The following is an 11,038-nucleotide window of genomic DNA, read 5'->3' as shown; positions in this document are numbered from 1 at the left end:
CAGCACTTTCCGCCCTGCGCGGCCCCCCCCCGCTGTAAAAACCACCCTGCTCAGCTGGGTCTGGCTTTGCAGCCCTGCCGGGGGTTTAGTGGGGCGCAGCTTCGTGTCTCCCCCCCCCCACCCCGGCCCCGGGGGCTCAGCCGGGTCTGGCTTTGCATCCCCGCCGAGGGCGCAGTTGCTGCCGCGGCTGGACCAATCCTGCCTGGATCGGGGTGCTCAGCCCCACCGTAGCCGGCGATGACGGTGCAGCCGATTCACTGCGCGGTTTCACTTCCCCAAGGTGGGTGGGGAGGGGGGGGGGGGGGGGCAGGCACCCCACCGAGCTCGGGGTGCTGGGTGCCTCCAGCCCCACCGCCATGGCCCAGGCTGGGGAAGGTGCTGGGCAGCTCGCAGGTAAGGTCCCCCTGCGCGCGGCGGGGTGTCGGGTGGGCTGGGGTGGCCCCTGTGACCATCACCGTGGCCTCTGGGCGCCGTGGGCTGAAAGGTTTGCTTGGGGGGGGGGGGGTGGGGGGTGTGTTGGGAAATCAGCCCAGAATCAGGCCCCGGGGGAAGCAGGGCTGTTTGCACGGCCTGAGCCCCACAGCTGGTGTGGGGGTGCCGGTGTGGGGGGGTCCCAACATGGGGGTCTGACATGGGGGTCCTGACATGGGGGGTCTCAACATGGGGGGTTCCCAGCACAGGGGTCCCAGGATGGGGGTCCCAGGATGGGGGTCCTGACATGAGGGTCCTGACATGGAGGTCCCGACATGGGGGGGTCCCAAGCATGGGGGTCCCAGCACAGGGGTGCCAACATGGGGGTCCCAGGATGGGGGTCCCAAAATGGGGGTCCAGACATGGGGTGTCCTGACATGGGGGTTCCAGTATGAGGGTCCCAAAATGGGGGTCCTGATAGGGGGGGTCCTGACGTGGGGGTCCCAGCATGGGGGTTCCAGTATGGGGGTTCCAGTATGAGGGTCCCAAAATGGGGGTCCTGATAGGGGGGGTCCCAGCATGGGGGTCCCAGCATGGGGGTTCCAGTATGGGGGTTCCAGTATGGGGGTCCCAAAATGGGGGTCCTGACATGGGGGGGTCCCAGCATGGGGGTCCCAGCCCATGGGTACTGATGTGGGGGGTCCTGATATGAGGTGTCCCAGCACGGAGAGGGGGTCCCGAAATGGGGGTCCCGGAGCCTTTGCTCAGCAGCACGCCCCGCCCATCCTGTGGGTCCCACGGGGACCCCCCCAGCCCTCGCAGGTGGTGTGAGGGTGCAGCAGCCGAGGCAAGGTTACAAATCGGGGGGGGGGGGGGTGTGTGTGTGAGATTTAGATTCCCGAGCGCATTCCCCACGGGATTAGGTCTGTGATGGGAAGGGCCAGGGGCAGGTGCTGGATTCCAGCCGAGAGGAACCACAGCCCCTCTGGGAGCTGCCCTGGGGGGAGCTGGGTGAGCAGCCCCGCCCAGTTCCGACCCCCCCCCACCCCCCCACCCCCACCTCTAGAAAGACAGAAGGACCCCAGAGCACCTGGGGACGAAGCAGGTCCCCAGTCCCAACCACGGGGGACCACCAGCCCCGTGACAATCCCTGGGGACACGGGGCTCTGGGGGCCACAGCGGCACAGGCAGCCCCCCCCCAGGCCGGGGAGGGGGGGTGCTCAGCACCGCTCCTCGCAGAGCAGGATGAGGCTGAGAAAAGCAAAGGGGTTGAATCCCCTCCCACTGGTGACCCTTCTGCTGTGCTTTTGGTTCCCCTGCAGCCATCCTGGAGTCGGGAAGCAGCGAGGAGGAAGAGGAGGAGGGGGAGGAGGATGAAGAGGCAGCTATGGCGCAGGTATCACTCACAGGCTCGTTTTCTCTTTTATTTCTTCCTCCTGCCCGTGTAACTCTGAGGTGGTGAAGGGGGCGTCCCCCCCCGTGCCCTCCCCTCCCGCCGTGGCCGTGTGCCATGGCACCGGGGTGCTGGTCACTGGTGTCACGGTCACGGTGTCCCCAGCACAGCTGGCAGCAGCTGGGTGGCTCGGGGCTCACTGAGACCTGGGGACACCGTGTGAACACAATGCCGTGACAATGCAACGCCAATGCAACGCCAATGCAACGCCAGTGCAACGCCAATGCAACGCCAGTGCAACGCCAATGCAACGCCAATGCAATGCCAATGCAACGCCAATGCAACGCCAATGCAACACCAGTGCAACGCCAATGCAATGCCAACGCAATGCCAATGCAATGCCAGTGCAATGCCAATGCAACGCCAGTGCAACACCAATGCAATGCCAATGCAACGCCAATGCAATGCCAACGCAACGCCAACGCAATGCCAATGCAACACCAATGCAATGCCAATGCAACGCCAATGCAACACCAATGCAATGCCAATGCAACGCCAATGCAACGCCAATGCAATGCCAATGCAATGCCAACGCAACGCCAACGCAACGCCAATGCAACGCCAATGCAATGCCAATGCAATGCCAACGCAATGCCAACGCAACGCCAATGCAACACCAATGCAATGCCAATGCAATGCCAATGCAATGCCAACGCAATGCCAATGCAATGCCAGTGCAACGCCAATACAACGCCAATGCAACGCCAATGCAACGCCAATGCAACACCAATGCAACACCAATGCAATGCCAATGCAACGCCAATGCAATGCCAACGCAACGCCAACGCAACGCCAATGCAATGCCAATGCAATGCCAATGCAACGCCAATGCAACGCCAATGCAACGCCAATGCAATGCCAATGCAATGCCAATGCAACGCCAATGCAATGCCAACGCAACGCCAACGCAACGCCAATACAATGCCAATGCAACGCCAACACAACGCCAATGCAACGCCAACCCAATGCCAACGCAATGCCATGCCAACACAACGCCACGTGCGCTCCCCCCCAGCAGCACCCGCCCCCCGCCCAGGAGGTGGCCGAAGCGGAGGAGCGGCTGGCCGAGCTCGAGCAAGGTGAGCCCGGCCCCAGCTCGGTGTCGCATCCCAGCACGGTCCCGTACGGGGACTGGGGCCGGCTGCGGCCCCCCCAGCTGCCTCCCTGGACGGGGTGGTGGGGTCAGCCGGGACGGGGAGCGGGGGGGGACGCGACATCCAAGAGGGAAAATCCAAATCCCTGTCGCCGTGCAGAGCTGGGGGCCGTCACCGGTCCTGGGTGACCTGGCTGGGCTCTGCCAGCTGCTCAGCGGGGGTGGCTGTGGGTGGGGGTGTCAGCCAGCCCCCCCCCCCCCGGCACTGAGGGCCGAGGAGGGGCCTGAATTGGACACACACACCCCCCACACCCCCCCCCAGCGTCACAGGTGCTGCTGGCCGAGCTCTCGGCGCTGGAGACGGAGTTTGAGGTCGAGAGGACGTGCCGGCAGCGAGCTGAAGCTTACGCAGCTCAGGTAGGGATGGGCAGTGTGCCCCCCCCCTGCCCCCCCCCCAACCCAGCACCCCGATGCCCACCACCCCTCGCTGTGGGTGCAAAGGTGCCGGCTGCATCCCCCCCCACCCCAGCACACCCAGCTTGGTGGGTGCAGTAGAAACCCCGATGCTGGTTGGGGCGGGGGGGGTGGGGTGTGTGTGGGGGGGTCTCCTTTGCACCCCAGGTGAAGCAGGAGAACAACCAACTGAAGCGGCTCAGCCTGGCCCCCCCGGCCCCCCTGGCCCTGCCCGAGGAGGTGCCCCCCGAGGAGGACCCCGACCCTGCCCAGTGCTATGGGCAGCAGCTCAAGGGTGAGCCAGGCTTGGGGGGGGGGGGGGGGGGGGGAGGGGGGTGTGTGTGGGGGGGCAGGGGTCCCCAAATTCCGGCTCAGCCCTATTTTCAGCTGCGCCTGGGCCTTGTTCCGGGGAGCGGGGGAGAAAATGAGACTGAAACCAAACGAAAAAAAGTGAAATGAAAGCGCCGCTGCTCCCGCTTCCCCCTTTCCCAGCCTGTTTTCCCTCGTCGCTACCTGGGGGGGGGGGTGGTGGTGGTGTGTGTCCTGGGGACGCCCCCCTGGGGGATGCCCCCTTGGGAGAGCTGCACTGCTCGGGGGGGATGCACCCCAGCACCGCCCCCCCCCCCCCCCAAGGGTCACTGGTGACATGGCCAGGACCGGGGTGACCTGGGAAGGGGGGTTGCTGGAGCCCCACCAGCCTCATCCTCAAGGACCAGCTCTGGGAGGGCTGCATTCCCCTTTCCCACGCTTTGTCCCCCCCTTCCCCCCCCCCCCCCCCCCCCCCCGCTTTTCCCCCCCCCCTCGCTCCCCGCTTTGCCCCCAGACCTGCAGGAGAAGATCTCCTGGCTGCTGGCGCAGCGGAAGGACCTCACCATCCAGGTCCAGGAGCTGGAGAGGCAGAACCACGACCTACAGGACCAGGTACCATCCTGGGGACCCCCACGGGGACACCCCAGATGAGCAGGACCCCCCCCCCCCCCCTTTCCAAAACAGAGTCCCCCTTCATCACCCTCCCTGTTCCCCTCCTTCCCCAGCTCATCCTTGCAGCTCCTTGCTGAGCTCAGGACTGGTATTTTTTTTGGGGGGGTAGATCCCCCTCTGCAGCCCCACGCTGTCTCCCTGATGCCTTGGGGGGTGGGATGGGCACGGTGGGACCCCCCCGCCCCCCCGGGTTGAACCCGGGGCTGAGGAGGAGGAGGGGGGGGGGGCTTGTCCTGCTGCAGCTGGAGATGGGGCGGAGGGAGCAGCAGCGCCTGCGAGCAGCCCTGGGCACCAGCCAGCGGGCGCTGAAGTCCTTCAAGAGAGGTGAGTTGGGTGCTGGGTCAGCGGGCAGGTCCCCGGTGCCACCAGTGCCACCACCGGTGCCACCACCGGTGCCACCACCGGTGCCACCAGTGCCTCCCAGCCCGGTGAAACCCCAGGCAATGGTGCAGCACTGGGGGCTGCAGGCGGTTTGCTGCGACGCGGGCGGCCCCGTCCGTGGGAGGTGACGGTGTGGAGCCCCCCCCGCCACCTCCCCGGGGTGGGCACGCACCCCCTCCCCCCCCCCCCACTCCCTATGCCAGTGCCCCCCCCCGCCCCGAGCCCCCCGTTCTCCCCGGCAGTGTCCCAGATTGTCACCCAGGATTACTGCGAGGCGGTGCAGCAGCTGGAGCTGGAGCAGGACCTGCGCCTGCACGCCGAAGCCTTCGCCCATGAGGTTCGGCCGGGTCCGGGGTCACCCTGCCCATGGGTGCCGAGGCGGGGGGGGGGGACAGGCACCCACAGGGGTGGGAGAGCAGGAGAGCTTGCTCTCAGTGCAAACCCCCCCAAAGCTGAGCCCACTTAACCCACAAAACCTTAGCCCTGGGTCCTGAGGGGATGGGGACGCTCCCGGGCCCCCGTTGCGGTCCCCTGGGATGAAGTCGGATGAGTTTTGCTCCCAACCTCCCTGGAAAAAAGTTTTTCTCTCACCGGGGTGAGCCTGGGGGCTTGATCCCTCCCTGACACCCCCCCCCCCCCCGCCCCCTTTCCCCGTGCCCGTGGGCAGATGCTGGTGCAAAAGAAGGAGGCGAACAGGCAGAGCACGATCCTGCTGCAGAGCGCGGGGCCCAGCGCCCAGCTGCTGGCAGCTCTGCAGGAGGTGGGACGCCTGACGCGGGCGCTGGAGGAGGCCCGGCAGCACCAGCAGCAGCGGGTGAGGAGCCGTCCCCGAGGGTGGGTGACACAGGGTGGGGCGGGGGGGGGGGGCCCACACCAGCTCCACAGCCGGCAGTGGGTTCCCCTGGGTGTGGGAACGGGCTGCGAGCAGGATCAGACCCCCCTCCATCACCCCCTCGATGCCCATCCCGTGCTGTGCCAAGCCCGGAGAGGTTGGTTTTTCCATGAAGGTCCCACAACTGGGCTACCACGTCCCCATGGTCCAATCCAGACTGGGAGCCCAGGGAGCTGTAAAGGTTCTGTGATCCCCTCAGGTTAAACTAAGGTTGAAACGACACCAAACGACCAGCTAAATTGTTTTACTTGTGGTAGAAACAACTTAAACTTGGAAAAGGATAGGAAGAGATGTGGTCTCTTACTGATAAATCGGAAAGAAGGAAAGGAAAGGAAAGGAAAGGAAAGGAAAGGAAAGGAAAGGAAAGGAAAGGAAAGGAAAGGAAAGGAAAGGAAAAGGAAAGGAAAGGAAAGGAAAGGAAAGGAAAGGAAAGGAAAGGAAAGGAAAGGAAAGGAAAGGAAAGGAAAGGAAAGGAAAGGAAAGGAAAGGAAAGAGGAAAGGAAAAGGAAATGGAAAAGGAAAAGGAAAAGGAAATGGAAAAGGAAAAGGAAAAGGAAATGGAGTCAAAGAATCCAGATCACCACCCAGGTTCCAGCATTGTCTCAGATCCAATAATCTTGGGTAGTGGGTGCACCGCAGGCAAAGTTTTCTGTTGCCTTTTAAAGTTAATTTTATCAGCTGATTTGCATACTTGACCGAGAGAGGCAGGTATTCCATGAGAGACGAGGGAAAGGTGGAGTGTGGGTTCTGTGCGTGTGTTGAGGGGGCTGAGTCAGTGGTCGTGCTCCCCCCTACCACTTTTATTTTTTCCTCAGTTTTTGCCTCTTGGGCCGTTATCCATTTTCTCTCTCTTATTGATCTTTTAGCCCAACATACGGTTTTCCTCAGTCTGCATCTCCTCCCTTTCAGGCTTATCTAAGGAATTTGGCCACACAGCCTCAAGGGAGGGGAGCTGCGCACCCTTCCATGCGCCCTGATGAATGTTTGAGGCATTCACCCCTTCAGTTACCTGATTCCCCCCCCCACGGCTAGCACACACACCCCCCCCCCCAGCCCACCTGGCTGCCATCACCCAGCCGAGACTTGCCTTAAAATTAACTGGAAGTTCCTCGCAAACGGCCAATTCGTGGGGCTGCGCAGCATCCACGCCCCTAGCAGGGATGGCACCGGGTGGAGGTGGGTGGTGGTGGGGGGGGGGGGGGTCCCCAGCTCCTGGGCTGCACCCAGCTTCCCCCCCCCGCCCCAACTCTCCCGCAGGTGAAGGAGCTGGAGGAGCAACTGGGGAGGCGGCCGGAGCCGGAGGAGCTGGAAGTGGCCCGAGCTGCCCTGGCCGCGGCGGAGGATGAGAACCAGCAGCTGAGGAAGAGGCTGGGGGAGGCCGAGGGGCGGCTGGCGGGGTTGGAGGAGGAAGGTGGGTGGCTTCCCCGCGCGGGGGGGGCTGCCCACGGTGCCGCCTGGGGTGGGAGGCGGGGGGGGGGGGACCAGGCTCCCCAACACAGCCCCAACCGCACCCCCCTTTGCAGTGGGGTGGCTGCAGGAGAAGCTGGCCCAGGACCCGTCGCCCCCCGAGCCGGCTGCGCCCGCGCCGCCGCCGCCACCGCCGCTGCCACCGCCCGCGCCCACCGTCCCCGTGGAGTAAGTGACACGGACGGGCAGCGCCCGCTCACCTCTGGAAAGCAGCTCCGGGGCTTCCAGCTCGTCTCTGCCGGAGCAAATAAGCCGGGTTGGGGCGGGGGGGCAAAACCTTCTCCCTGCCCCACCCCATCGCTCTCGCCCGCCGTGCCAGGCTGTCCCCGAGCCGTGCCCCAGCATCGTCCCCGGCAGGAGGGGCAGGGTGCGGGGTGGGGGCCAGCCCCCCCCATGGGATTTTGGGGAAGATGAGGTGTGCCTGGCTCAGAGATGGTGGTGGGCACACTGGGCATTGCGCCTGGCTTTTTGGGGGGGTGCAGCTCGGCCAGGCTCTCACCTCCCCTCTCCCTTCCAGCCCGCTCTCGGCAATCAGGCAGAGGAAGGGGCTGGCAAAGCTGCAGCACAGTAAGTGTCGTGTCCCCCCCGCCCCGGCTGCCCCGCTGCAACCCGGGGGGGGGTCCCAGTGCCGTGGTGGGGGGCTCCCCAGCAGTGCCGTGGCCACGGGAGGGCCCCTGGGCACTGGGAGGATGGGGCTTCATCGGCTTTGCCAGCGCCACACTGGTCCAGGCATCTCCCATCCACCCCAAAATGTCCAAGGTCCTGTTGTGGGGTGCCGAGCGCCCTCCCAGCCCCCCCTGCTCCCCAAAGGGTCCTGGCACCCCTGTACTGCCCGGCACGGGTGGAAGATCAGGGTCGTATCCTGGGTCACAGTTGGGTTTGGGCTCGTGGGAGGGACCCCGGGTACGGGGGGAGCTGCGGGGAGGTGGCACCTCCCCACCTGCAGCAGGGACCGAGCCCTGTCACGAGCGCGTGGGGTCTCAGCACGGCGCTCCCCGCGCAGGCCAGCCAGGAGCCGACGACGTTAAAGCTCGGGCCGTGCAGGAGATGATGGAGCGGATAAAGAACGGGGTGGTCCTGCGGCCCGCGAAGGAGCGGGGGCCCCCGGAGCAGGTGGGCAGCGACCTGGGCTTGGCCGCTGCCAGACACCCCCATCCCGTGGAGGTGGTGGTGGTGGTGGTGGGGTGTCCCCGGGGACCCCCGGGAGTGGGTGTGGGGAGCGCAGGCAGGATGCGGCCGCATCTCCTCCCACCCCCTCCCGCAGGGTCCGGCGGCTAGTAAGCGGAGGAGCGCGGTGCTGGAGCTGCAGGGCATCCTGGTGAGCAGCGACGTCCCAGCTCGATGCGGGGGACACACACATATGCACCCACTCACACCCCCCACGCCCCCCCACCCCACCCCGGGCCATCACGCTGGGACACACCGCCACCGTCCCCAGCTGCAGCCGTCCTGCGTGGGGCTGCGTCGGGGGGGGGGGTGCTGGTGCCTGGAGGTGGCCGTGCGGGGTGGTCCTTAGGGTGCCGTGAGGAGGGCGAGCGGGCGGCGGAGCAGCGCGAAGGGCAGGGACGGGCAGCTGGAATTCATCTTGCAGCGCCGGCGCCGGGCGCTGGATGCCACCCTGGGCCCCCCCGGCCCCCCCCAGCAGGACCGTGAGGATGCTGGGGCTGCGGGGAGGCCGGGTGCTGGTACGGAGCAGGTTGGGGGGTGAAGGGGGGGGGCTTGTGCTGGGTCACCCTGCTATGAGAACACCCGCGGGGGCCGGCGCAGAGGTGACACCCACGCTTGTCCCCGCTGATGCTCCGCGGTCCCTTCCCGTCACCGGTCCCGGTGACAAGCTCCCGGGCGATGGCCCGCGTCCCCGCGGGCTCTTGGCGCTCGCTCCCACCCCGCTTCACATCTCCCCGTCTGTCTGTCTGTCTGTCTCTCCCCAGGGGACAAGGACGTCGACACGGCTCCGTCCAGCTGCTCACCAGGGAGCGGGGACGGGGTCCCGTTCCGACCCCGGGCGGTGGGTGGTCTCCCCAGGACCCGGCCCTTCACCCGCCCGGCCGGGGGCAGGGGGGGGCTGGGGTAGAGCCCCCCCCCCCCCACTGCCCTTTACTTGGCGGAGACGGCTGCTGCAAGCTCTCACCCTCATCTTCCAGCAGCTCCCATCCTCTCGTGTTTTAATTAAAAAGAGGTGGCACCGGGTGTGTGTCCCCCCCCCCAGCTGCAATGTCACCAGAGGGGCACGTCTTGCTGGGCGAGGGGGTGGCACAGTGGGACAGGGCTGGGGATGGCACTGGAGCTGCTGCAAACTGGTCCTGGCAAGAGACCCCCCCCCCCACCCCACCCGGAGCGGGGCACCCACCCTCCTGCCACCCTAGGGTGCCCAGCAGCCGGGCAGGGCTGCGCGTAACGTGGCAAGGCAAAACCCCCAGACCCGTGAAGCTCTCGGGTTTGCCATTAACACACACACCCCCCCCCCCCCAATTCCACAGGCAGCCCCCGCCGGGAGAGCCCCATCTCAGCAGGAGGGGGGTCCAGCCCCGGGGAGGGCTCGTGGGGCCACACTCTGCAGCCACAGCTGTGGGATGGGGCTCCCCCAAACTGCCAGCACGTCGCTTGGGGATCAGGCCCAGCGTTCCTGGGCTCCCAGTTGGCTCCATGCTCCCCCCCCCACGTACCCCGACACCCAGCTCAGGGGGTGAACGGTCCCCCCAGGCACGCAGCTCTGAGGCTGGGGTCCCCAGGGAGCCGGCAGACCCTTAGTCACTCCAAGGGCTGGTGCTCTTAAGCACTGGGGTCAGCAGGAGATGGGGTTTCCCCTCAAGCTGCTCCCCAAAATTTGCTGCTCCGGAGGAGGAGCTCTGGGGCCGCTCCCAAACCCCCCCCCCGTCAGTCCCGAGGAGCTTTCAAGCCCCAGCTGTTCCTTTTAAATCCAAAGAGCCACAAAAACATGAATTTAATTGTGGTTTCTGCAGCTCGGCTGCCTTGTTGCGGGCAGGAGCTGCCGGGCAGGGGCAGAGCAAGCGAGAGAGCATCCTCCTGCCTTGCACCAGGTGCTTAATTAGCCGGGGGCAACCCCCCCCCCCCCCGTCTCCTCTCGGGGCTGGTTTTAGTGCAGATAAACCCGCATAGCTCGGGTTCAGAACTCGCAGCAGGGAGGACGGGCCGGGTCCGGGCTAAAACCCAGGAGAAAAGGGCTCCACCACCATCGCCCCAGCGTGGGGTTTTGGGGAGGGGGGGGAAAGCCACGTGCCGGAGAGGCTGGTGGGTCCTCAAGTGTCCCTTCCCCGGGCGGAGGGGCCACCCCTCCCTTTGGAGGATGCCGCGGGGACGCAGAGGGGGTCAGGGCAGGTTTGTGCTGCCGGTCACTTACGGGGAGGGGTGAGGCCCCTATAGAAGCAGGCACGTACATCTGGCACCCCCTACAGAAGGCTGAGCCAGGGCTGCTCAACCCTGGGGGACAGGCAGGATGCAGGCAGGACCATTTGGGGGTTTTTTTTTTGTTTGTTTTTTTCTTTCCCTAAATAGTTTATTCAATTGTGCAAAAGCGCAGGCGGGAGCAGCCGGGACTGCGGCTGCTCCCGGGGCTGCAGCTCCTTCCAGGAGTTAATTACCCTCCCCATCAAGAACAGACGCCTCAGTTGCAGTCTGGATTTACGCACCTTCCGCTTCCAGCCAACGACCTCACGATGCCTTTTTGCAACAATTAAAAGAGCTGTCTGGGGTCAGAGCGAACAGCCCCAAGGAACACGGACGCGCCAGGAACGCGGCGGCCTCAAAGGGCGAGCGGTCTCCTCCGCAGCCGAGGAGGGGACAGGTCCCCTCCCGGGGCACCGGCGGCCCCCCCGCTCCCCAAGGACAGCCAGGACAGGCTGCTGTGCCAGCACTCCATCCCTCTGCTTTTTTTTTTGTTTTGTTT

General features: G+C 65.5%; 1 protein-coding gene across 2 annotated transcripts; it reads left to right on the top strand.

The window, feature by feature from the left end:
• The first annotated feature begins 26 nt into the window (after positions 1 to 26).
• On the top strand, positions 27 to 9,321 carry LOC116961797 (shootin-1-like). Of its 2 annotated transcripts, XM_042807585.1 has the most exons (16): positions 27 to 280; positions 1,734 to 1,807; positions 2,880 to 2,943; positions 3,280 to 3,374; positions 3,579 to 3,705; positions 4,234 to 4,331; positions 4,634 to 4,715; positions 5,015 to 5,109; positions 5,440 to 5,586; positions 6,922 to 7,075; positions 7,188 to 7,299; positions 7,649 to 7,698; positions 8,135 to 8,244; positions 8,396 to 8,449; positions 8,648 to 8,816; positions 9,063 to 9,321. In XM_042807585.1, the coding sequence occupies exons 1-16, from the start codon at positions 238 to 240 to the stop codon at positions 9,203 to 9,205; spliced, it is 1,617 nt and encodes a 538-aa protein (XP_042663519.1). In that variant the 5' UTR covers positions 27 to 237; the 3' UTR covers positions 9,206 to 9,321. The 2 variants fall into 2 exon arrangements, 1 of the variants encoding a protein (XP_042663519.1); XR_006166994.1 differs by lacking the exons at positions 7,649 to 7,698; positions 8,648 to 8,816; positions 9,063 to 9,321.
• The last annotated feature ends 1,717 nt before the right edge of the window (positions 9,322 to 11,038 follow it).

Source organism: Tyto alba, unplaced genomic scaffold (genome assembly GCF_018691265.1).
Source record: "Tyto alba isolate M040663 unplaced genomic scaffold, T.alba_DEE_v4.0 Super-Scaffold_6, whole genome shotgun sequence".
NCBI classification, from domain to species: Eukaryota; Metazoa; Chordata; class Aves; order Strigiformes; family Tytonidae; genus Tyto; species Tyto alba.
The sequence above is the reverse complement of the archived record's forward strand: the minus strand, read 5'-3'. Positions and strand labels throughout refer to the sequence as shown.

What these genes read in the sequence shown, in the direction of transcription:
- LOC116961797 (XM_042807585.1), top strand. Translation starts at nt 238, where the DNA reads ATGACGGTGCAGCCGATTCACTGCGCGGTTTCACTTCCCCAAG. An exon ending in CCGAAGCCTTCGCCCATGAG is followed by an intron (nt 5,110 to 5,439) that starts GTTCGGCCGGGT and finishes GCCCGTGGGCAG; the next exon opens with ATGCTGGTGCAAAAGAAGGA. An exon ending in GGCGGGGTTGGAGGAGGAAG is followed by an intron (nt 7,076 to 7,187) that starts GTGGGTGGCTTC and finishes CCCCCTTTGCAG; the next exon opens with TGGGGTGGCTGCAGGAGAAG.